Here is a 27244-nt window from a genome sequence, read left to right as displayed (position 1 = left end):
TATCCTCCCGTCAGCATCGATGGTAACTTCTGCCTGCAGCTCAACTTCCAGTCATGTTTTTCTGTTTGCATTACATCAGTGGAATCACATAATCATATTTATTTATATTTCAGTATTGCCAGTTCCTCCTATCACTACAATAAACACTATTCTCCAGATTATCACATCTAGGGTCATATGTAATAGGGTCTGAGTTTGCCGGAGGTGCGGGATACCGGACAATCTCGGAAGTTTATTTAAAGCGGCAAACATTTACAAAGCACGGTTTTGCCTTGTAAACAATTGTCGCTTTAAAAAAACCTCAGAGATCGGCCAGCCTTACGCACCTTCAGCAAACTTGGATCTTATTACATATGGCCCCGTGATTGGATTTATTGAAAAGTGGGAGTGGTTATGCTGTCTGCCAACTTATATTCAGGCAATAGGGAAGTGAATAGAGAGGACAGAACACCTTTCATATCATGTATAGATTAAATATAGTGACTGGTTGCTTAGCTTTTTTTTATATCCAGCAAATTTGGAGCCCCCGGAAGTTGCTTATTAAGAAGAGAGGGAGGAAGCGGGGCACAGTAGCCGTAGTCGCAACACCCGGAGGGTTAGGGATGGGTAAAAATACTTACCCCTCCGATGTCAGGATCTTCAATTTCAGGATGCTGCTGTCAGTCATGTGACCGCCAGTATCCCAGATGCCATACCGAACCACCATATAATTGTGACACAGGAAACTAATTTATTTAATGTTTCCGTAGATATATACTGTATATATAAAAAAAAGACACGAGAAATGTGATCTCTGTTTGAGATTTTATTGCATCATCTTTGGTTCATAGGCTTAATATATGGCCATGGTCTCCTCAATCCAGGACACGTAGTTACACACCTTGGTGTAGACTCCGGGATAGCCAGGCAGAGCGCAGCCAATACCCCAGGATACAACACCCTGGAGCGCTCCATTGCAGACCACAGGACCGCCATAATCACCCTGGAACTAATACGTAGTATTATACAGTGGTCATGGTCGTAACACAACTTCTCACAATGAGTTAGGGGTGGGCATTGGCAAGTCAACCATCGATGGTCACCATTGATTGTGTCATCAGGGATTAACATCGATGGCAGTGACAGGGAACCATTGGGCGTGTTACGGGAGGGTCGTGGGCTTGTGCGCCAACGTGCGGAACTTCTTACCTGGCAGGAGTCCTTTCCGCCTTCCAGAAAGCCCACACAGATCATGTTCTCAGTGATTTGTCCAGGATAGGAATAACGGCAGTTCTCATCAGACACTATGGGGGCATCCACGCACTGCAGGAGGTCGGGGTAATTCACTACAGGAGAAAGTAGACGTTATATATATATATATATATATATATATATCACTAGACTGCAGGGTCCTGTCCATTATCCCGGAACTGATGATCAGTGAATTTAGAACCCAGTATAATGTAATATTATACCTTTAGCATAATATAATCTCTAGAGTGTGAAATATAATGGAATTTGCCATCACTTAGCTGCATTTATCTTCATTGACCTTATTATTGGCCATTATTTATAAAGTGGCAGCATATTATACAGTGATACATTTAAGGGAGCTTACCATCAAAGTGAAGTGGGCGGTGCCAGAATAGGTCACGAAGGGCACCCAGGGAATGCAGTGGTAGTGGCCCACGTTTAAGGGGTGTGTCCAGTAACCAGAGGGGGTGTGGCCAGTCACCACAGAGGGACTTAGCCAACCATTAGAGAGGTCAGGGTTCCTTTACAAAGGGGGGGGGGGGGGGGTGTAGCATTGGTTGTCAGAACCACCCACTTTGATTGGCAGGAGGTCTAACCTTGGTGTAGTTTCCATAGAAATAATCCAAACATCCCAACTTTCTCCATGGTCCTGCTCCACCAAGTTACTAACCTCTAGAGCAGGGGGGTGGGCCCCTCAGGCAGTGGAGCCCAACAGGGATTTTCCTTGTACACCTGTGGCTCAGACCAATCCTGGATATGGAGGAACCTTGATACATACTGTCATAGGGTGATTCGGGGTGGGGGTCCCATTTTCAGCAACGTGAGCCAGCAGCAGTGTTACAGCATAGGCTGCGTGATCCCGGAGGCAGTGCCTGGTTATGAAGTTTCCACATATACATAGTGAGACATGTGGACCCGACCCCTCCTCATCCCTCTCTCACCTCCCTGCCCCCTCATTATTCTAGTGTCAGACCAGCAGCAGCCTCCGTTACTGACTGAACATTGTACAACGGATTACAGTATCTGTCACATTTACTAAGCAAAAAAAAACAAGCTGAATATATGAATTTAATTTCTTGTAAATGTGCATTAGATACTAAAATCATCCAATATCAGTGTGATAGGAGTATTAACTGACTATTGTGTGCTGATGGAGGTCCCTTCTCCTTTCACCCTGTCACATGCAGCCCTGTCCTCACTGACACATCCCTCATCTCCTGATATACTCTGTGCTGCTGGGGACCCTGCTCCTCCCATTATATAACTCTCAGTCTGTGACTTCCTGCTGCTTCCCTTTCCCTCCTCACATCATGTCACTGCCCCTGTCACATGCAGCCCTGTCCTCACTGACACATCACTCATCTCCTGATATTCTCTGTGCTGCTGGAGACCCTGCTCCTTCCACTATATAACTCTCAGTCTGTGGCTTCCTGCTGTCTCCATTCCCCTCCTCACATCATGTCACTGCCCCTGTCACATGCAGCCCTGTCATCACTGACACAACACTCATCTCCTGATATACTCTGTGCTGCTGGGGACCCTGCTCCTCCCACTATATAACTCTCAGTCTGTGGCTTCCTGCTTCCTCCATTCCCCTCCTCACATCATGTCACTGCCCCTGTCACATGCAGCCCTGTCATCACTGACACAACACTCATCTCCTGATATACTCTGTGCTGCTGGGGACCCTGCACCTCCCACTATATAACTCTTAGTCTGTGGCTTCCTGCTTCCTCCATTCCCCTCCTCACATCATGTCACTGTCCCTGTCACATGCAGCCCTGTCCTCACTGACACATCACTCATCTCCTGATATACTCTGTGCTGCTGGGCACCCTGCTCCTCCCACTATATAACTCTCAGTCTGTGGCTTCCTGCTGCCTCCATTCCCCTCCTCACATCATGTCACTGCTCCTGTCACATACAGCCCTGTCCTCACTGACACCTCACTCATCTCCTGATATACTCTGTGCTGCTGAGCACCCTGCTCCTCCCACTATATAACTCTCAGTCTGTGGCTTCCTGCTGCCTCCATTCCACTCCTCACATCATGTCACTGCCCCTGTCACATGCAACCCTGTCCTCACTGACACATCACTCGTCTCCTGATATACTCTGTGCTGCTGGTGACCCTGCTCCTCCCACTGTATAACTCTCAGTCTGTGGCTTCCTGCTGCCTCCATTCCCCTCCTCACGTCATGTCACTGTCCCTGTCACATGTAACCCTGTCCTCACTGACACATCACTCATCTCCTGATATTCTCTGTGCTGCTGGAGGACCCTGCTCCTCCCACTATATAACTCTCAGTCTGTGGCTTCCTGCTGCCTCCATTCCCCTCCTCACATCATGTCACTGCCCCTGTCACATGCAGCTCCGTCCTCACTGACACATCACTCATCTCCTGATATACTCTGTGCTGCTGGGGATCCTGCTCCTCCCACTATATAACTCTGAGTCTGTGGCTTCCTGCTGCCTCCATTCCCCTCCTCACATCATGTCACTGCCCCTGTCACATGCATCCCTGTCCTCACTGACACATCACTTATCTCCTGATATACTCTGTGCTGCTGGGGACCCTGCTCCTCCCACTATATAACTCTCAGTCTGTGGCTTCCTGCTGCCTCCATTCCCCTCCTCACATCATGTCACTGCCCCTGTCACATGCATCCCTGTCCTCACTGACACATCACTCATCTCCTGATATACTCTGTGCTGCTGGGGACCCTGCTCCTCCCACTATATAACTCTCAGTCTGTGGCTTCCTGCTGCCTCCATTTCCCTCCTCACATCATGTCACTGCCCCTGTCACATGCAGACCTGTCCTCACTGACACATCACTCATCTCCTGATATACTCTGTGCTGCTGGGGACCCTGCTCCTCCCACTATATAACTCTCAGCCCGTGACTTCCTGCTGCCTCCATTCCCCTCCTCACATCATGTCACTGCCCCTGTCACATGCAGCCCTGTCCTCACTGACACATCACTCATCTCCTGATATACTGTGTGCTGCTGGGGACCCTGCTCCTCCCACTATATAACTCTCAGTCTGTGGCTTCCTGCTGCCTCCATTCCCCTCCTCACATCATGTCACTGCCCCTGTCACATGCAGCCCTGTCCTCACTGACACCTCCCTCATCTCCTGATATACTCTGTGCTGCTGGGGACCCTTCTCCTCCCACTATATAACTCTCAGTCTGTGGCTTCCTGCTGCCTCCATTCCCCTCCTCACATCATGTCACTGCCCCTGTCACATGCAGCCCTGTCCTCACTAACACATCACTCGTCTCCTGACATACTCTGTGCTGCTGGGGACCCTGCTCCTCCCACTATATAACTCTCAGTCTGTGGCTTCCTGATGCCTCCATTCCCCTCCTCACATCATGTCACTGCCCCTGTCACATGCAGCCCTGTCCTCACTGACACATGACTCCTCTCCTGATATACTCTGTGCTGCTGTGGAATGGGTAAAACTCACCTCCGCTGCTCAGGGTGTTTCCCCAGCCGGAGATCAGACACGATGTCCCAGCGGCCTCGCAGTCAGTGGGCAGACGGATGGCCTGGATCCTGCCGCTCAGCATAGCTGGCTCGGAAAGCTTCAGTAACATGATGTCATTGTCTAGCAGGTAGGTGCTGTATCTGGGGTGACGAATGATCGTGGCAACTTTAATGAACTGCTCTGTTCCCTCCAACACCTCAATGTTATGTTCTCCCAGTCTGACCTCAATGCGTCTGCAAGTGACGAGAAGAGTCTGTTACATATGTCTTACGTATCACCCCAGCGCTCCGCACATTGTATCCGGTAACTCACGATTTGAAGCAGTGCGCAGCTGAGACCACCCACTGGTCATTAATCAGGGACCCACCACAGAAGTGGTAGCCAGAGTTCAGGGACACCTGGTAGGGGACAGAGTTTATGGCGCAGGTGTAGCCTCCTACGATCTTGTCGTCATCGTCGTAGGGAAATGCAGCTGCAGAATGGACGGCAGACGTCACACAAACCGTCAGTAGGAAACACAATTGTTCTGTCTACACAGAAGGTAATTCTGCATCGCAAATCCTTAACGTGCAATTCTAATTTATTTATCTGTTTGCAAATTCCCTTTTAAGAATGATAAATTGGAGAAAGATAAAGCACCAACCAATCAGCTCCTAAATGCCATGTCAGAGGCTGTGTTTTAAAAAATGACAGCTAGGAGCTGATTGGTTGGTAGTTTATCTCTCTCCACAGCGTAATACAGCTGATCCTCAGTAACACGCAATGTACAAGTGTCATAGATCACATTAATCAGCACAGTCTCCTGGTGCTTCCAAGTCACATCGCGGCAGTAAAAAGACGCAGCAGAGATGCATGGGACGTGTCGTCTCACTCGCACCAGGCATCTTGCGCTGTGCGGCATACTGAGGCTAGGTGCAAGAGGATGCATCTATAGGGTGTCATTCCGAGATGATCACTCACTGCCGATTTTCGCAGTGCAGCGGTTAAGTAAAAAAAACGTCATATCTGCGCATGCGTATGGGCCGCAATGCGCACGCACGACGTACGGGTACAAAACCTTCTGTGGTTGTGCACAGGTTCAAGCAAAGTTTTTCTTCGCACTGGCGGCCGCTAGAAGATTGACAGGAAGAGGGCGTTTCTGGGTGTCAACTGACCATTTTCAGGGAGTGTTTGCAAAAACACAGGCGTGCCCGAAAAAACGCAGGCGTGGCTGGGTGGGTGTATGGCGTCAAATCCGGACACGAATAGGCTGAAGTGATCGTAAGCGCTGAGTAGGTTTAGAGCTACTCTGAAACAGCACAAACTGGTTTTGCAGAGCTCGGCTGCACATGCGTTCGCACTTCTGCTAAGCTAAAATACACTCCCCAGTGGGCGGCGGCATAGCGTTTGCACGGCTGCTAAAACTGCTAGCGAGCGATCAACTCGGAATGACCCCCATAATAAGAGTTGCAGAATTTTAGGAGACAGAGAGAAGTCTGTGAAGCCCGGAATCCGGTCACACTGTATCACACCACACCTATATGGTCCAACTTACCAGCAAGTCCCAGGACTGAGAGGATCAGCAGACACTTCATGATGAGATAATGAGGACGTCTACGGTCTAGAGCTGCTTTTATACCCAGAAATATCGGCAGTCCTATCGTCAGGTGCCACCACCTGCCTGTTCTCATGGACGGCTGTGCCAACCTCTCGGCAGATCATTAATTGAGGAAACTTCAGCAGAAGGTTGAGCTGAGTTTGGCATTTATCCCTTGTGGACGTGAGCCAGTGTCACCCACCTGTTGCTCCCGCTGCTCCTGTCTATTATAGTACGTCGGTTTCAGCTGACACGGGCCACGCACTCCTTCATGTTCATTACACCCAACTAAACTTTGCATAATCTCCAGCTATGATGCAGAGGAAAATCTGCCCCCCTGCCCCTCCCCCCCATCAGGGACCTTTTCATGTCACATTATCTGTACACTCAGCCGTCACCTTCGCTATATTTTATTACGTTTTACACGCAACGGAGCAATTATCAGCAGACTGTGCGTGTGCTGCGATCGCAGTGCACATGTGTCAAGGTGTCGCTGCGATCTCGCCGGCAATGATTTCATGGCCAAGTGATTGACGGGAAGTGACCGTTTGGAGGTGGTAATGGGGAGTGCGTTCATCTCCGCACATGTTGGGGGCCACCCAGCATGTGTGAGGCCTCCTCCCGATGCGTCCGCATTCTAATTGCGGACGCATCGGAACTAAGGTTGACCCCGGCTGCTCCTTCTGGCGGCCAGGTGCCATTTTATTTTTCCGGAGCTGCTGCGTATGACCTCACACAGCCGCTCCAAAAACGGTCCCGCCCGCCCCCGTTCTCGCCAACCCCCCAACGCCATGTCACCGCCCCACAAACGCCCGCAGCTGTCAATCACATTGCGGGCGCATCCATTAAGGATGCGACCACAATGTGTGTGGCCCCGCAGCAGCTGTGTGGCCATTGCACATGCACAGTTTGACGCCATCAGCAATCTGCGTTGTGGGTCGGATCTGAATGACCCCCTCAGTCCGGCTACAGGAACATTGCTCATTGGAATTTCTCTACTTTCCCCCACCTGTGAAATATTTCGCTACCTACACCCTCACCAGGGAAAGGGACGACATGTCTGTGGACCAGCTGGAAAACATGGTGTTGGAAGACTGTGGCAGGCAGACTAATTAATCAGCGGTCCTTGGATATGCAAGTCGTCCAGAGTGGGAGAATGAAAACAATGGAAAAACCTTGGTGTTTCTCCGCTTCTCTTTCTTGGACAGAACCAGATCACGCGCCCTTTATCCACTGGAAGAGAACCCTCTGTAGCTGTGCTGCTGTTTTTCCTGATCTTACCCAAGCTCTGACCATGTGACGCACATTTCATGTACTGTAAATGTTCTTCCTTATAAGTTTTATGAATTGTACTTTACATATATGTATCAGGCGTAAGCGCTATCCACTAACAATCTGTATCGCTGCTTATTGTATGGATACAGATAATAGTTGCTCACAATTTACTACGCAGCGGCACCTCTTGGAGTGTATAGTAGTTTGACCCAAGAGGGATCAACCAAGTCCTCTCCAGTGTTTCCTCTTCTTATACTTGTGCACTGGTCCTACAGTAACATACTGTAATTACCTGTGTACCTGAAGCAGGTGACTACTCAAGGTTACCTCCTGTGTAACCTTAACAGAAAAAAATGTGTACAGATGGCGCTTCAGTTCAAAGGTGCTGCAATCACCCAGCCGGGAAGGTCATCAATTTCCCAAAAAGTTCAGTCTTAGTTCTATGGTTTTGCTGAGGTGCGCTCCCTGGGTTACTACGGATGGTGTCTCTTTGTTCAGATAGGGAAATTTTCATCTACAGATGGCTTATCGGCAGTACTTCCTTGTTCCAATGTTATATGATATCCTCAAAAAAGAATTGGTATATAGTGAAGTACCGTAGGGATCAAATGGGTTCACAAAAATTTCAATCACATATATAATGTAACAGACAGCAAAAAATATTTTTCAATCCACCTGAATACGGTGGACCTACGTACCAGACTTAGTGGGGTGTCAATAGTGCCCACCCGATCACGCATGTAATATCACTTCCTTTATCCTTGCAAACTCCGATAGCAATGCTTTTCTAACGCTCCTTCACCTCTCCGTCCAGAGATAATGTGTCCGGAAATAGGAGGAAATAGCAATATATAGTGAAGTACTGCTTATTGTGAAGTGCAAAATTGATTTATTTATAAAGTGCAAAAGTAACATGAAACACTGGACATCTGAATCACAAAAGTGCAAATTCACAAAAGATAAAAAACTGTAATCCACCACAGATTGGTGGACCCACGTACCAGAGGTTGTGGGGTGTCACAGTGGCCCACCCGAAAGTGCTTGCAGTATTGCTCCCCGGGGTATGTAGCAGCAATCAGCGTGTCCCCCACAGTGTGTCCTGATTGGAGGGATCCTTACAGGTACAAATCAATTAAAACGTTATTAAAATACACTTCCTGGTTGATATCCTAATAAAAATGACTTTGAAAACAATGCCCCTTGGTTGATAACTACACTATTTAAAAGGAAAGTTGGGGATTTTAAAGTTTTATTCAGTCGCGTGTGCTCCACGGCCCGTGGAGCGCACGCTATACTGTGCTTCCGGGCGCGTGCGTTCCACAGTCCGTGGAACGCACGCTGTCACGATCCGGGTATCTGGACGCCATTACTTACCCTTCAGATGCCTCCTAAGGCTGGCTCAGCGTTCCAGGACCGGATCCCATCTGTTATACTGATGTCCACATTCCTGCCTCCTCTCCTGTCACTCTGAGACGTGGTCACCGCAACGCCTGTTACATCCGGAATGGCGTCTCCCGCGGCCTCCGCCGCTGTTCCTGAGTTTCTACATGCAGAATGTCAGAGTGGTGATTACGTCAGCCGCGGCCTCCGCTGTGCCCGCGTGGTTAAATGTGTACTTATCAGTCTGGCGTCTCCTGTCTCCTGTGGCCGGCGCCGCCATTACTGTTTTAATTCCCACATGGATTACAAACCAAACTTCCCTCCAAGTTAGAGATGAGCGGGTTCGGTTTCTCTGAATCCGAACCCGCCAGAACTTCATGTTTTTTTTCACGGGTCCGAGCGACTCGGATCTTCCCGCCTTGCTCGGTTAACCCGAGCGCGCCCGAACGTCATCATGACGCTGTCGGATTCTCGCGAGGCTCGGATTCTATCGCGAGACTCGGATTCTATATAAGGAGCCGCGCGTCGCCGCCATTTTCACACGTGCATTGAGATTGATAGGGAGAGGACGTGGCTGGCGTCCTCTCCGTTTAGAATTAGAATAGATTAGAGAGACACTTGATTTACTAATTTTGGGGAGCATTAGGAGTACTCAGTAGTGTACAGTGCAGAGTTTTGCTGATAGTGACCAGTGACCACCACTTTTATTTATAATCCGTTCTCTGCCTGAAAAAAGCGATACACAGCACACAGTGACTCAGTCACATACCATATCTGTGTGCACTGCTCAGGCTCAGGCCAGTGTGCTGCATCATCTATATATATTATATATCTGTCTGACTGCTCAGCTCACACAGCTTATAATTGTGGGGGAGACTGGGGAGCACTACTGCAGTGCCAGTTATAGGTTATAGCAGGAGCCAGGAGTACATAATATTATATTAAAATTAAACAGTGCACACTTTTGCTGCAGGAGTGCCACTGCCAGTGTGACTAGTGACCAGTGACCTGACCACCAGTATATAATATTAGTAGTATACTATCTCTTTATCAACCAGTCTATATTAGCAGCAGACACAGTACAGTGCGGTAGTTCACGGCTGTGGCTACCTCTGTGTCGGCACTCGGCAGCCCGTCCATAATTGTATATACCAGTGACCTAACCGTGGTTTTTTTTTCTTTCTTTATACATACATACTAGTTACGAGTATACTATCTCTTTATCAACCAGTCTATATATTAGCAGCAGACACAGTACAGTGCGGTAGTTCACGGCTGTGGCTACCTCTGTGTCGGCACTCGGCAGCCCGTCCATAATTGTATGTACCACCTAACCGTGGTTTTTTTTTCTTTCTTTATACATACATACTAGTTACGAGTATACTATCTCTTTATCAACCAGTCTATATATTAGCAGCAGACACAGTACAGTGCGGTAGTTCACGGCTGTGGCTACCTCTGTGTCGGCACTCGGCAGCCCGTCCATAATTGTATATACCAGTGACCTAACCGTGGTTTTTTTTTCTTTCTTTATACATACATACTAGTTACGAGTATACTATCTCTTTATCAACCAGTCTATATATTAGCAGCAGACACAGTACAGTGCGGTAGTTCACGGCTGTGGCTACCTCTGTGTCGGCACTCGGCAGCCCGTCCATAATTGTATATACCACCTAACCGTGGTTTTTTTTTCTTTCTTTATACATACATACTAGTTACGAGTATACTATCTCTTTATCAACCAGTCTATATATTAGCAGCAGACACAGTACAGTGCGGTAGTTCACGGCTGTGGCTACCTCTGTGTCGGCACTCGGCAGCCCGTCCATAATTGTATATACCAGTGACCTAACCGTGGTTTTTTTTTTCTTTCTTTATACATACATACTAGTTACGAGTATACTATCTCTTTATCAACCAGTCTATATATTAGCAGCAGACACAGTACAGTGCGGTAGTTCACGGCTGTGGCTACCTCTGTGTCGGCACTCGGCAGCCCGTCCATAATTGTATATACCACCTAACCGTGGTTTTTTTTTCTTTCTTTATACATACATACTAGTTACGAGTATACTATCTCTTTATCAACCAGTCTATATATTAGCAGCAGACACAGTACAGTGCGGTAGTTCACGGCTGTGGCTACCTCTGTGTCAGCACTCGGCAGCCCGTCCATAATTGTATATACCACCTAACCGTGGTTTTTTTTCCTTTCTTTATACATACATACTAGTTACGAGTATACTATCTCTTTATCAACCAGTCTATATATTAGCAGCAGACACAGTACAGTGCGGTAGTTCACGGCTGTGGCTACCTCTGTGTCGGCACTCGGCAGCCCGTCCATAATTGTATATACCACCTAACCGTGGTTTTTTTTTCTTTCTTTATACATACATACTAGTTACGAGTATACTATCTCTTTATCAACCAGTCTATATATTAGCAGCAGACACAGTACAGTGCGGTAGTTCACGGCTGTGGCTACCTCTGTGTCGGCACTCGGCAGCCCGTCCATAATTGTATATACCACCTAACCGTGGTTTTTTTTTCTTTCTTTATACATACATACTAGTTACGAGTATACTATCTCTTTATCAACCAGTCTATATATTAGCAGCAGACACAGTACAGTGCGGTAGTTCACGGCTGTGGCTACCTCTGTGTCGGCACTCGGCAGCCCGTCCATAATTGTATATACCACCTAACCGTGGTTTTTTTTTCTTTCTTTATACATACATACTAGTTACGAGTATACTATCTCTTTATCAACCAGTCTATATATTAGCAGCAGACACAGTACAGTGCGGTAGTTCACGGCTGTGGCTACCTCTGTGTCGGCACTCGGCAGCCCGTCCATAATTGTATACTAGTATCCAATCCATCCATCTCCATTGTTTACCTGAGGTGCCTTTTAGTTGTGCCTATTAAAATATGGAGAACAAAAATGTTGAGGTTCCAAAATTAGGGAAAGATCAAGATCCACTTCCACCTCGTGCTGAAGCTGCTGCCACTAGTCATGGCCGAGACGATGAAATGCCAGCAACGTCGTCTGCCAAGGCCGATGCCCAATGGCATAGTACAGAGCATGTCAAAACCAAAACACCAAATATCAGTAAAAAAAGGACTCCAAAACCTAAAATAAAATTGTCGGAGGAGAAGCGTAAACTTGCCAATATGCCATTTACCACACGGAGTGGCAAGGAACGGCTGAGGCCCTGGCCTATGTTCATGGCTAGTGGTTCAGCTTCACATGAGGATGGAAGCACTCAGCCTCTCGCTAGAAAACTGAAAAGACTCAAGCTGGCAAAAGCACCGCAAAGAACTGTGCGTTCTTTGAAATCCCAAATCCACAAGGAGAGTCCAATTGTGTCGGTTGCGATGCCTGACCTTCCCAACACTGGACGTGAAGAGCATGCGCCTTCCACCATTTGCACGCCCCCTGCAAGTGCTGGAAGGAGCACCCGCAGTCCAGTTCCTGATAGTCAGATTGAAGATGTCAGTGTTGAAGTACACCAGGATGAGGAGGATATGGGTGTTGCTGGCGCTGGGGAGGAAATTGACCAGGAGGATTCTGATGGTGAGGTGGTTTGTTTAAGTCAGGCACCCGGGGAGACACCTGTTGTCCGTGGGAGGAATATGGCCGTTGACATGCCAGGTGAAAATACCAAAAAAATCAGCTCTTCGGTGTGGAGGTATTTCACCAGAAATGCGGACAACAGGTGTCAAGCCGTGTGTTCCCTTTGTCAAGCTGTAATAAGTAGGGGTAAGGACGTTAACCACCTCGGAACATCCTCCCTTATACGTCACCTGCAGCGCATTCATAATAAGTCAGTGACAAGTTCAAAAACTTTGGGTGACAGCGGAAGCAGTCCACTGACCAGTAAATCCCTTCCTCTTGTAACCAAGCTCACGCAAACCACCCCACCAACTCCCTCAGTGTCAATTTCCTCCTTCCCCAGGAATGCCAATAGTCCTGCAGGCCATGTCACTGGCAATTCTGATGAGTCCTCTCCTGCCTGGGATTCCTCCGATGCATCCTTGCGTGTAACGCCTACTGCTGCTGGCGCTGCTGTTGTTGCCGCTGGGAGTCGATGGTCATCCCAGAGGGGAAGTCGTAAGCCCACTTGTACTACTTCCAGTAAGCAATTGACTGTTCAACAGTCCTTTGCGAGGAAGATGAAATATCACAGCAGTCATCCTACTGCAAAGCGGATAACTGAGGCCTTGGCATCCTGGGTGGTGAGAAACGTGGTTCCGGTATCCATCATTACTGCAGAGCCAACTAGAGACTTGTTGGAGGTACTGTGTCCCCGGTACCAAATACCATCTAGGTTCCATTTCTCTAGGCAGGCGATACCGAAAATGTACACAGACCTCAGAAAAAGAGTCACCAGTGTCCTAAAAAATGCAGCTGTACCCAATGTCCACTTAACCACGGACATGTGGACAAGTGGAGCAGGGCAGGGTCAGGACTATATGACTGTGACAGCCCACTGGGTAGATGTATGGACTCCCGCCGCAAGAACAGCAGTGGCGGCACCAGTAGCAGCATCTCGCAAACGCCAACTCTTTCCTAGGCAGGCTACGCTTTGTATCACCGCTTTCCAGAATACGCACACAGCTGAAAACCTCTTACGGCAACTGAGGAAGATCATCGCGGAATGGCTTACCCCAATTGGACTCTCCTGTGGATTTGTGGCATCGGACAACGCCAGCAATATTGTGTGTGCATTAAATCTGGGCCAATTCCAGCACGTCCCATGTTTTGCACATACCTTGAATTTGGTGGTGCAGAATTTTTTAAAAAACGACAGGGGCGTGCAAGAGATGCTGTCGGTGGCCAGAAGAATTGCGGGACACTTTCGGCGTACAGGCACCACGTACAGAAAACTGGAGCACCACCAAAAACTACTGAACCTGCCCTGCCATCATCTGAAGCAAGAAGTGGTAACGAGGTGGAATTCAACCCTCTTTCTCTATCGTCCTAGTGGATGCTGGGGTTCCTGAAAGGACCATGGGGAATAGCGGCTCCGCAGGAGACAGGGCACAAAAAGTAAAGCTTTTTCCGATCAGGTGGTGTGCACTGGCTCCTCCCCCTATGACCCTCCTCCAGACTCCAGTTAGATTTTTGTGCCCGGCCGAGAAGGGTGCAATCTAGGTGGCTCTCCTAAAGAGCTGCTTAGAGAAAGTTTAGCTAGGTTTTTTATTTTACAGTGATTCCTGCTGGCAACAGGATCACTGCAGCGAGGGACTGAGGGGAGAAGGAGTCAACTCACCTGCGTGCAGGATGGATTGGTTTCTTGGCTACTGGACATCAAGCTCCAGAGGGGCGATCACAGGTACAGCCTGGATGGTCACCGGAGCCACGCCGCCGGCCCCCTTGCAGATGCTGAAATCAGAAGAGGTCCAGAATCGGCGGCTGAAGACTCCTGCAGTCTTCTAAAGGTAGCGCACAGCACTGCAGCTGTGCGCCATTTTCCTCTCAGCACACTTCACACGGCAGTCACTGAGGGTGCAGGGCGCTGGGAGGGGGGCGCCCTGGGAGGCAAATGAGTACCTATAAAGGCTAAAAATACCTCACATATAGCCCTAGAGGCTATATGGAGATATTTAACCCCTGCCTAATTTTTCTAAATAGCGGGAGACGAGCCCGCCGGAAAAGGGGCGGGGCCTATCTCCTCAGCACACGGCGCCATTTCCTCTCACAGCTCCGCTGGTCAGGACGGCTCCCAAGTCTCTCCCCTGCACTGCACTACAGAAACAGGGTAAAACAGAGAGGGGGGGGCACATTTATGGCGATATTTTGATATAACAAAGCAGCTATAAGGGAGCACTTATTATAAGGCTATCCCTGATATATATATAGCGCTTTTGGTGTGTGCTGGCAAACTCTCCCTCTGTCTCCCCAAAGGGCTAGTGGGTCCTGTCTTCGTTAGGAGCATTCCCTGTGTGTCTGCTGTGTGTCGGTACGTGTGTGTCGACATGTATGAGGACGATATTGGTGTGGAGGCGGAGCAATTGCCAAATATGAGGATGTCACCCCCTAGGGAGTCGACACCAGAATGGATGCCTTTATTTATGGAACTACGGGATAGTGTCAACACGCTAAAGCAGTCGTTTGACGACATGAGACGGCCGGACAATCAATTAGTGCCTGTCCAGGCGACTCAAACACCGTCAGGGGCTGTGAAACGCCCTTTGCCTCAGTCGGTCGACACAGACCCAGACACAGGCGATGACTCCAGTGGTGACGGTGACGAATCAACCGTATTTTCCAGTAGGGCCACACGTTATATGATTTTGGCAATGAAGGAGGCGTTACATTTAGCTGATACTACAGGTACCACTAAACAGGGTATTATGTGGGGTATGAAAAAACTACCTATAGTTTTTCCTGAATCAGAAGAACTAAATGACGTGTGTAATGAAGCGTGGGTTGCCCCTGATAAAAAGCTGATAATTTCAAAGAAATTATTGGCATTATACGCTTTCCCGCCAGAGGTTAGGGAGCGCTGGGAAACACCTCCTAGGGTGGACAAGGCGCTAACACGCTTATCTAAACAAGTGGCGTTACCCTCTCCTGAGACGGCCGCACTTAAAGATCCATCAGATAGGAGGATGGAAAATATCCAAAAAAGTATATACACACATGCAGGTGTTATACTACGACCAGCTGTAGCGACTGCCTGGATGGGCAGTGCGGGGGTAGTTTGGTCAGAATCCCTGATTGAAAATATTGATACCCTGGACAGGGACAATATTTTACTGTCGTTAGAACAAATAAAGGATGCATTTCTTTATATGCGTGATGCACAGAGGGATATATGCACACTGGCATCACGGGTAAGTGCTATGTCCATTTCGGCCAGAAGAGCTTTATGGACGCGACAGTGGACAGGCGATGCGGATTCAAAACGGCATATGGAAGTTTTGCCGTATAAAGGGGAGGAGTTATTTGGAGTCGGTCAATCAGATTTGGTGGCCACGGCTACAGCCGGGAAATCCACCTTTCTACCTCAAGTCACTCCCCAACAGAAAAAGGCACCGACTTTTCAACCGCAGCCCTTTCGTTCCTTTAAAAATAAGAGAGCAAAGGGCTATTCATATCTGCCACGAGGCAAAGGTCGAGGGAAGAGACAGCAACACGCAGCTCCTTCCCAGGATCAGAAGCCCTCCCCGGCTTCTACAAAAGCCTCAGCATGACGCTGGGGCTTCTCAAGCGGACTCGGGGACCGTGGGGGGTCGTCTCAAAAATTACAGCGCGCAGTGGGCTCACTCGCAAGTAGATCCCTGGATCCTGCAGATAATATCTCAGGGATACAGGTTGGAATTAGAGACAGATCCACCTCGCCGTTTCCTGAAGTCTGCTTTACCAACGTCCCCCTCCGAAAGGGAGACGGTGTTGGAAGCCATTCACAAGCTGTACTCTCAGCAGGTGATAGTCAAGGTACCTCTTCTGCAACAAGGGAAGGGGTATTATTCCACTCTTTTTGTGGTACCGAAGCCGGATGGCTCGGTAAGGCCTATTCTAAATCTGAAGTCCTTGAACCTGTACATAAAGAAGTTCAAGTTCAAAATGGAGTCACTCAGAGCAGTGATAGCGAACCTGGAAGAGGGGGACTTTATGGTATCCTTGGACATCAAGGATGCGTATCTCCACGTTCCAATTTACCCCTCACACCAGGGGTACCTCAGGTTCGTTGTACAAAACTGTCACTATCAGTTTCAGACGCTGCCGTTCGGATTGTCCACGGCACCTCGGATCTTTACAAAGGTAATGGCCGAGATGATGATTCTTCTTCGAAGAAAAGGCGTATTAATTATCCCATACTTGGACGATCTCCTAATAAGGGCGAGGTCCAGAGAACAGCTAGAGATGGGATTAGCACTGTCTCAGGAAGTGCTAAAACAGCACGGGTGGATTCTGAATATTCCAAAATCCCAGTTAATGCCAACAACTCGTCTGCTGTTCCTAGGGATGATTCTGGACACGGTTCAGAAAAAGGTTTTTCTCCCGGAGGAAAAAGCCAAGGAGTTATCCGAGCTTGTCAGGAACCTCCTAAAACCAGGAAAGGTGTCTGTACATCAATGCACAAGAGTCCTGGGAAAAATGGTGGCTTCTTACGAAGCAATTCCATTCGGCAGATTCCACGCAAGAATTTTCCAAAGGGATCTGTTGAACAAATGGTCAGGGTCGCATCTTCAGATGCACCTGCGGATAACCCTGTCTCCAAGGACAAGGGTGTCTCTTCTGTGGTGGTTGCAGAGTGCTCATCTATTGGAGGGCCGCAGATTCGGCATACAGGATTGGATCCTGGTGACCACGGACGCCAGCCTGAGAGGCTGGGGAGCAGTCACACAAGGAAGAAACTTCCAGGGAGTATGGACGAGCCTGGAAACGTCTCTTCACATAAACATTCTGGAACTAAGAGCAATATACAATGCTCTAAGCCAGGCAGAACCTCTGCTTCAGGGAAAACCGGTGTTGATCCAGTCGGACAACATCACGGCAGTCGCCCATGTGAACAGACAGGGCGGCACAAGAAGCAGGAGTGCAATGGCAGAAGCTGCAAGGATTCTTCGCTGGGCAGAGAATCATGTGATAGCACTGTCAGCAGTGTTCATCCCGGGAGTGGACAACTGGGAAGCAGACTTCCTCAGCAGACACGATCTTCACCCGGGAGAGTGGGGACTTCATCCAGAAGTCTTCCACATGCTGGTAACCCGTTGGGAAAGACCAATGGTGGACATGATGGCGTCTCGCCTCAACAAAAAACTGGACAGGTATTGCGCCAGGTCAAGAGATCCGCAGGCAATAGCTGTGGACGCGCTGGTAACGCCTTGGGTGTACCAGTCGGTGTATGTGTTTCCTCCTCTGCCTCTCATACCAAAAGTATTGAGAATTATACGGCAAAGAGGCGTAAGAACGATACTAGTGGTTCCGGATTGGCCAAGAAGGACTTGGTACCCGGAACTTCAAGAGATGATCACGGAAGATCCGTGGCCTCTACCTCTAAGGAGGGACTTGCTTCAGCAGGGTCCCTGTCTGTTTCAAGACTTACCGCGGCTGCGTTTGACGGCATGGCGGTTGAACGCCGGATCCTAAAGGAAAAAGGCATGCCGGAAGAAGTCATTCCTACTTTGATTAAAGCAAGGAAGGAAGTAACCGTGCAACATTATCACCGAATTTGGCGAAAATATGTTGCGTGGTGCGAAGATCGGAGTGCTCCGACGGAGGAATTTCAACTGGGTCGATTCCTACATTTCCTGCAATCAGGATTGTCAATGGGTCTCAAATTGGGATCTATTAAGGTTCAAATTTCGGCCCTGTCGATTTTCTTTCAAAAAGAATTGGCTTCAGTCCCTGAAGTCCAGACCTTTGTTAAGGGAGTGCTGCATATACAGCCTCCTGTGGTGCCTCCAGTGGCACCGTGGGATCTCAATGTGGTTTTGGATTTCCTAAAATCTCATTGGTTTGAACCACTAAAAAAGGTGGATTTGAAATATCTCACATGGAAAGTGACCATGCTTCTAGCCCTGGCTTCTGCCAGGAGAGTGTCAGAATTGGCAGCTTTATCTTACAAAAGCCCATATCTGATTTTCCATTCGGACAGGGCAGAACTGCGGACTCGTCCGCATTTTCTCCCTAAGGTGGTGTCAGCATTTCATCTGAACCAGCCTATTGTAGTGCCTGCGGCTACAAGTGACTTGGAGGACTCCAAGTTACTGGACGTTGTCAGAGCATTAAAAATATATATTGCAAGAACAGCTGGAGTCAGAAAATCTGACTCGTTGTTTATATTGTATGCACCCAACAAGATGGGTGCTCCGGCGTCTAAGCAGACGATTGCTCGTTGGATCTGTAGCACAATCCAACTTGCACATTCTGTGGCAGGCCTGCCACAGCCTAAATCTGTAAAGGCCCACTCCACAAGGAAGGTGGGCTCATCTTGGGCGGCTGCCCGAGGGGTCTCGGCATTACAACTTTGCCGAGCAGCTACGTGGTCAGGGGAGAACACGTTTGTAAAATTTTACAAATTTGATACTCTGGCTAAGGAGGACCTGGAGTTCTCTCATTCGGTGCTGCAGAGTCATCCGCACTCTCCCGCCCGTTTGGGAGCTTTGGTATAATCCCCATGGTCCTTTCAGGAACCCCAGCATCCACTAGGACGATAGAGAAAATAAGATTTTACTTACCGATAAATCTATTTCTCGGAGTCCGTAGTGGATGCTGGGCGCCCATCCCAAGTGCGGATTATCTGCATAAATTGTACATAGTTATTGTTAACTAATTCGGGTTATTGTTGAAGGAAGCCATCTTTCAGAGGCTCCGCTGTTATCATACTGTTAACTGGGTTTAGATCACAAGTTGTACGGTGTGATTGGTGTGGCTGGTATGAGTCTTACCCGGGATTCAAAATCCTCCCTTATTGTGTACGCTCGTCCGGGCACAGTACCTAACTGGAGTCTGGAGGAGGGTCATAGGGGGAGGAGCCAGTGCACACCACCTGATCGGAAAAAGCTTTACTTTTTGTGCCCTGTCTCCTGCGGAGCCGCTATTCCCCATGGTCCTTTCAGGAACCCCAGCATCCACTACGGACTCCGAGAAATAGATTTATCGGTAAGTAAAATCTTATTATATGCTTCAGAGGTTGGAGGAGCAGCAAAAGGCCATTCAAGCCTATACAATTGAGCACGATATAGTAGGTGGAATGCACCTGTCTCAAGTGCAGTGGAGAATGATTTCAACGTTGTGCAAGGTTCTGATGCCCTTTGAACTTGCCACACGTGAAGTCAGTTCAGACACTGCCAGCCTGAGTCAGGTCATTCCCCTCATCAGGCTTTTGCAGAAGAAGCTGGAGGCATTGAAGGAGGAGCTAACACGGAGCGATTCCGCTAGGCATGTGGGACTTGTGGATGCAGCCCTTAATTCGCTTAACAAGGATTCACGGGTGGTCAATCTGTTGAAATCAGAGCACTACATTTTGGCCACCGTGCTCGATCCTAGATTTAAAGCCTACCTTGGATCTCTCTTTCCGGCAGACACAGGTCTGCTGGGGTTGAAAGACCTGCTGGTGACAAAATTGTCAAGTCAAGCGGAACGCGACCTGTCAACATCTCCTCCTTCACATTCTCCCGCAACTGGGGGTGCGAGGAAAAGGCTCAGAATTCCGAGCCCACCCGCTGGCGGTGATGCAGGGCAGTCTGGAGCGACTGCTGATGCTGACATCTGGTCCGGACTGAAGGACCTGACAACGATTACGGACATGTCGTCTACTGTCACTGCATATGATTCTCTCAACATTGATAGAATGGTGGAGGATTATATGAGTGACCGCATCCAAGTAGGCACGTCACACAGTCCGTACTTATACTGGCAGGAAAAAGAGGCAATTTGGAGGCCCTTGCACAAACTGGCTTTATTCTACCTAAGTTGCCCTCCCACAAGTGTGTACTCCGAAAGAGTGTTTAGTGCCGCCGCTCACCTTGTCAGCAATCGGCGTACGAGGTTACATCCAGAAAATGTGGAGAAGATGATGTTCATTAAAATGAATTATAATCAATTCCTCCGCGGAGACATTGACCAGCAGCAATTGCCTCCACAAAGTACACAGGGAGCTGAGATGGTGGATTCCAGTGGGGACGAATTGATAATCTGTGAGGAGGGGGATGTACACGGTGATATATCGGAGGGTGAAGATGAGGTGGACATCTTGCCTCTGTAGAGCCAGTTTGTGCAAGGAGAGATTAATTGCTTCTTTTTTGGGGGGGGTCCAAACCAACCCGTCATATCAGTCACAGTCGTGTGGCAGACCCTGTCACTGAAATGATGGGTTGGTTAAAGTGTGCATGTCCTGTTTTGTTTATACAACATAAGGGTGGGTGGGAGGGCCCAAGGACAATTCCATCTTGCACCTCTTTTTTCTTTTCTTTTTCTTTGCATCATGTGCTGATTGGGGAGGGTTTTTTGGAAGGGACATCCTGCGTGACACTGCAGTGCCACTCCTAGATGGGCCCGGTGTTTGTGTCGGCCACTAGGGTCGCTAATCTTACTCACACAGTCAGCTACCTCATTGCGCCTCTTTTTTTCTTTGCGTCATGTGCTGTTTGGGGAGGGTTTTTTGGAAGGGACATCCTGCGTGACACTGCAGTGCCACTCCTAGATGGGCCCGGTGTTTGTGTCGGCCACTAGGGTCGCTAATCTTACTCACACAGTCAGCTACCTCATTGCGCCTCTTTTTTTCTTTGCGTCATGTGCTGTTTGGGGAGGGTTTTTTGGAAGGGACATCCTGCGTGACACTGCAGTGCCACTCCTAGATGGGCCCGGTGTTTGTGTCGGCCACTAGGGTCGCTAATCTTACTCACACAGTCAGCTACCTCATTGCGCCTCTTTTTTTCTTTGCGTCATGTGCTGTTTGGGGAGGGTTTTTTGGAAGGGCCATCCTGCGTGACACTGCAGTGCCACTCCTAGATGGGCCCGGTGTTTGTGTCGGCCACTAGGGTCGCTAATCTTACTCACACAGCTACCTCATTGCGCCTCTTTTTTTCTTTGCGTCATGTGCTGTTTGGGGAGGGTTTTTTGGAAGGGACATCCTGCGTGACACTGCAGTGCCACTCCTAGATGGGCCCGGTGTTTGTGTCGGCCACTAGGGTCGCTTATCTTACTCACACAGCGACCTCGGTGCAAATTTTAGGACTAAAAATAATATTGTGAGGTGTGAGGTATTCAGAATAGACTGAAAATGAGTGTAAATTATGGTTTTTGAGGTTAATAATACTTTGGGATCAAAATGACCCCCAAATTCTATGATTTAAGCTGTTTTTTAGTGTTTTTGGAAAAAAACACCCGAATCCAAAACACACCCGAATCCGACAAAAAAAATTCGGTGAGGTTTTGCCAAAACGCGTTCGAACCCAAAACACGGCCGCGGAACCGAACCCAAAACCAAAACACAAAACCCGAAAAATTTCAGGCGCTCATCTCTACTCCAAGTGTCTGCATGGGCGCAGCCATCTTGGATTCTGTCATCTGTTCATTTCCACCAATCTGCTGTTTGCAATGTTAATCTGCATAATTGCCTAGCCAATCCCTTCCTTGCTGCAGGTATAAGTAATCTGTGCCTGAGCAAGGAAGGCGTCAGTGCTTTGGTTGTCAAACCTAGTTCCAGTTTGTCTCTCTCCTGTGGTTGTTTTCCAGGTTCCAGCTCCTATCTCCACACTTCCACTAAAGAGACCCGCACCAGCATTTCCACCTGCGGTGTAGCCTGACTCTCCTATCCATTTGGATTCATCTGCTTCCAGCTATAGATCCACCTGCTTACAGCAATCAGCTTCCAGCAGAGATCAGCTCTTCTTAAAGTGCCGGTACCCTTTTCTACAGATTACCATTTATCACCGGTATTATTATTTCACCGCTCTCAAGCTCCATATATCATTTCATATTTCATCGCTCTCAAGCTACATTTATTATTTAACTGGTTCCAGCCAGTATCCACTCCGTGCCAACATCAGTCTGGTTCCAGCCAGTATCCACAGCAGCCGTTTTATCCACAGCAGCCCAGCTCTTCCTGGAACACCAGCTGGTACGATCATGGGCTATCTCCATTGCTACAGTCGGGCCTGGTAAGGACTTTCCAACTAGAAGATTATAAGAACTATCTCATACTACCAGAGCCCTGTGGCCCTTGCCACCCTGTAGTACCCAGGAACTGTATTATTTCCCTGCTGAGTTTTATGTTTTCTTATTTGCTGCTGTGTTACGGAGTATGTCATAATAAACATCATTGACTTTTATCCTGGTTGTCGTGGTCACGCCTTCGGGCAGTTATTCTACATGTTACTTACATGTCTAGGGGTCTGATACAACCTCCCAGGTTCCGGTACATCTCAGCCCCTACAACTGAGGCTGCCTCCCGTCAGCTCAGGCCCTCAGTTGTGACACACGCCGCTTCCTGTTCCTGTTCAGACCTTTTACCGGAAGCGCTGCGTGTAGCGCTGCGGGTCTCCGTGATCGAGGTCTCTGTGTAGTATATTCTGGAGCGCATGGGCAACCTGCATTCCACAGTGTATCGCTGTTCCCTTACGATCTGGACATATATACAGAGGGGAAACATACACATATTCTATATACACAGAGTGGAAGGGTTACTTATTCTCCTTGTGAGTTGGTTTCTTCATTGCCCAATATTAAAATCACATTAATAAACATGGAAATAAATGTACAGTGCAATTAACATACAAAATGGGGTTATAAATACATAAAAGAGGAATATTTATAAAAGTCATAAAAACCATTTTAATTCAAAGTCCATATTTAACCCTTTTGGATTGAGGGTACCCATTTCATATATAAGTTTCATTTCTGTTTGTGCTAGTATCTCCTCTCCATTGTTCCTTCTCCAATGGTTTTGCACAGCTCTAATCCCTATCACATTGGTTAAACCCTCACATTTACTATTATGGACTTCCTTAAAGTGGTTGGATACAGAATGGGTAACGAGACCCTTTTCTATATTCCTGACGTGCTCCGCCCATCTTGTTTTTAATGATCTAGAGGTACGTCCAATGTACTGCAAGCCGCACTTGCATTCCATCAAATATATGCAATTTTTTGTGTTGCAAGTGATGAACTCTTTTATATCATATTTAGTTCCTGTAGATGTAGAATGATATTGTTCAATTTTTGATACCTGTGTTCTATGGGTCTGGCACATTTTACATAAGCCACACCTGTGGAAACCCTTGGTCTTTATTCTGTTAGATTTTTTTGGAGGAATGGCACTTTTCACAATCCTCTGCCTCAGATTTGGGGCTCTTCGATAAATAAATTTAGGTTGTGGCTTTATTAGGGGTTTTAAAACAGGGTCCCTAGATAACAAGTGCCAGTGTTTTCTAATGATATTTTCCATCTCTCTATATTGACTATTAAAAGTACTGATAAAAGGTAACATGACCCCCTCTTCTTCTCTCGGTGTTTTGGGTCTCAAGATATCCTCCCTATCTATTCTTGCTATTTCTACTATGTGTGTATCCATAGATTCTTTCTGGTACCCTTTCGCAAGGAATTTATTTTTTACTTCATCCGCCTGTTTTTTATATATTTCTATTTCCGTACAGTTTCTCCTCATACGTCTAAATTGGCTCTTAGGAATGTTTTTAATCCAGTTAGGATGGTGATTACTTCCTGTGGGAATATAAGAGTTGGTATCCGTAGGCTTGAAAAAAGATTTAGTATGCATAAGTCCCTCCTTAATATATATTGTCAGATCTAAAAAATTAATTTCTTCCTTACTTATATTGAAGGTTAGGTCAATATTGAAACTATTAGAATTCAGTGATTGGCAGAATTCATCCAGTGACTCTTTTTCTCCTTCCCAAATAAATATAATATCGTCAATGAACCTATACCAAAGTTTAATATGTGAGAGGAACATATTATTGCCCCAAATGTGGCTGTCCTCCCATAGGCTCATGAAGAGGTTCGCATATGATGGCGCAAAACGAGTTCCCATTGCGGTCCCTCTTGTTTGTTGAAAATTTTTTCCATTATACCAGAAAAAATTATTTTTTAGAATAAAGTTGATACTTTCTACTAAAAAGGGAATTATAGTGCTAATATTTTCATTTTTCTCAAGATGGTATCTCACTGCCTGGATGCCTTTCTCATGGTCTATAATTGTATACAAACTCCGGACATCTGCAGTGCAAAGGAAGGAGTTTTCATTCCACGATACTGTTTTTAGTTTATTTAGTACATCTCCGGTGTCCTTGATGTATGACTTAATTTTTAGCACCTCTGGTTGCAGGTGGTGGTCAATAAAGTGGGACAAATTAGATGTTACTGAATTTGTTCCTGCAACTATAGGTCTCCCTGGGGGGTTCTTTACATCCTTATGTATTTTAGGAAGTACGTAAAAAACTGGAAGACTGGGATCCGTAATTTTCATATATTGTTCCTCTTTCTCAGTAATCACTTTTTGTCCTTTATATTTCGACAATAAGTGTGCCAAATTCTTTTCTATTCTCTCACTCGGATTTCCTCTTAATGTCATATAGGTCTCTTTGTCTTCCAGCTGTTTTCGGATTTCTTCATCGTACTTCTCCACATCCATGATGACTATGCCCCCCCCCTTATCTGCTAGTTTTATCACAATGTTAGTATTCTCACTTAGATTTTCTATGGCTAATTTTTGGGATTTAGTTGTATTGTGTTGTACTTTCATCTTAAAGTGGGTGTCTTCCAAATCAGCTGTCACAGCTTTATTGAAGCTTTCTATAAAACAACCACGGTTGAATGTGGGGTTGAACGTGGATTTGGGTCTGAAGGGGTCTCGGGCTGATGTGGTTTCCCCTTTTTGTGTTAGGAAAGTTTCACTGAAAAAATACTTCCTAACAAATTTCTGGACGGAGAGGTGAAGGAGCGTTAGAAAAGCATTGCTATCGGAGTTTGCAAGGATAAAGGAAGTGATATTACATGCGTGATCGGGTGGGCACTATTGACACCCCACTAAGTCTGGTACGTAGGTCCACCGTATTCAGGTGGATTGAAAAATATTTTTTGCTGTCTATTACATTATATATGTGATTGAAATTTTTGTGAACCCATTTGATCCCTACGGTACTTCACTATATACCAATTCTTTTTTGAGGATATCATATAACATTGGAACAAGGAAGTACTGCCGATAAGCCATCTGTAGATGAAAATTTCCCTATCTGAACAAAGAGACACCATCCGTAGTAACCCAGGGAGCGCACCTCAGCAAAACCTCCTGTGTAACCTGTCCATGGTGATCTTGGTGCCGCTTGTGACTGGCGTGATTATGGCTGTGTATTAAACTATGATGAAGGACGTGTCACCTGAACAAGTTCTATTTGTTGTGCATTATATATAATGTATAATAAGGAGCTATATACATCCATTGTTAGCGATATACAGGTAATAAAATATTTTGCAATGGATAAGCCAGAACCGGACCTTGGTAAACATTTACAAGGGACACATTACATACTTGTATTGTTGCATGTGTAGTAGCAGCACTTTGTGGTGTTACACGTCACATTACATTTATGCAGATGGACTGAACCCCACAGAATTCTGGGAATGTTTCAGGTTTCCGTCTCACAGTAAATTCTTGAGTTTATTGATATCTCATAATTACAGATTTGGGAATACAAAAAATTCTGCCCACTGCTTCTTGTCAAGTAGTTTTGCAGTTGTGTGGTGCTGAAGGCTCTAGGAAGGTCAGCTGGAAACGCGTTAGCACTAATTCAGCTGAATCAACTTGATCAACTTGACAAAACCTTTGTCCACAAATGTTACATTCTCCAGGAACCTTCTCATCTGCTCCTTTTATATTAGCCTGATGGCAATTCCTGCACTGACCCATTATTATTAATGAACCTTGGCTTATGCATAGATTTCTTTAAACCCTGGACTGTAAGGGGTAAATTCACTAAAGCCCGATTTTAAAATATTTCAAATCAAACCAAATCGATGTTGTGTTTCAGTTTCTAAATGACACATTTACTAACACTTAAAAATAGATATAAAAAAATTATCTGTTGGTAAATGTGTGATATAGCCCCTGATACACAATATCGATTATGGTTCGATTTGGATCAATTTTAAATCCTTTAAAATGAAAATCAACCTTTAGTAAATTTATCCCCTAAGGCACCTGGAGGATTGAGTTTTGGGACCACTGACCCTGGGGGTTCCTGGACACCCCACACAAGCTGCTTCATGCAGGGTCACCCAATCATGCAGTTGGTCATGTATTCTCATTGCATGCGCAATTGTTCTATGTTCTAGAGCAGTGGTTCAAGTACCCCCAACATGTCATGTTTTTGGGATTCCATGGTAAAACATTGGTTGCGAAAAACAGATGTTTTTCACAAATTTATTTTACAGGCTATCCTCTTAGATCGCCTGTAAAAAAATGCCCTTTCTCCCAAAAACACACAGGTTCAGTGAAACCAGTGTCTTCGTGAGAAACAGCCCCGTTTTTGCTTGAAAATGGGTCTGTTTCCGGGTATTTGGTTCCGCCTGCCTGAAGGAGGCAAAACTAAATCCCAGAGAAGTCGCGGCGACCTGCAGTGTCCCATGCTTACTGCAGGAGCAGCAGGCTGGGTCTGCAATGAGGGTGCTGCGGCCTGGGAGCCAGCACTCAGTGGAACCAGAGCAGCGCCACAGCCCCTCTTCTCCTGACCCCGGCGACGGTCATGTGACCGGGGAGCCGGAGGTCAGTGCTGCACCATGACCTGTTAGGAGC

At 47.1% G+C, this 27244-nt stretch overlaps 1 protein-coding gene across 1 annotated transcript; it reads right to left on the bottom strand.

Annotated features, from left to right (window-relative positions):
• Window positions 1–790: 790 nt before the first annotated feature.
• On the bottom strand, window positions 791–6306 carry LOC135058291 (trypsin-like). Its single transcript, XM_063963816.1, has 5 exons — window positions 6267–6306; window positions 5045–5204; window positions 4712–4965; window positions 1189–1325; window positions 791–982 (listed from the first exon to the last, which is right to left on the bottom strand). Exons 1-5 carry the CDS (start codon window positions 6304–6306, stop codon window positions 833–835), a joined length of 741 nt encoding a protein of 246 aa, XP_063819886.1. The 3' UTR covers window positions 791–832.
• Between the last annotated feature and the right edge of the window lie 20938 nt (window positions 6307–27244).

This window comes from Pseudophryne corroboree, chromosome 3, assembly GCF_028390025.1.
Source record: "Pseudophryne corroboree isolate aPseCor3 chromosome 3, aPseCor3.hap2, whole genome shotgun sequence".
Taxonomy (NCBI): domain Eukaryota; kingdom Metazoa; phylum Chordata; class Amphibia; order Anura; family Myobatrachidae; genus Pseudophryne; species Pseudophryne corroboree.
This window is presented reverse-complemented; position numbering and strand designations above follow the sequence as displayed.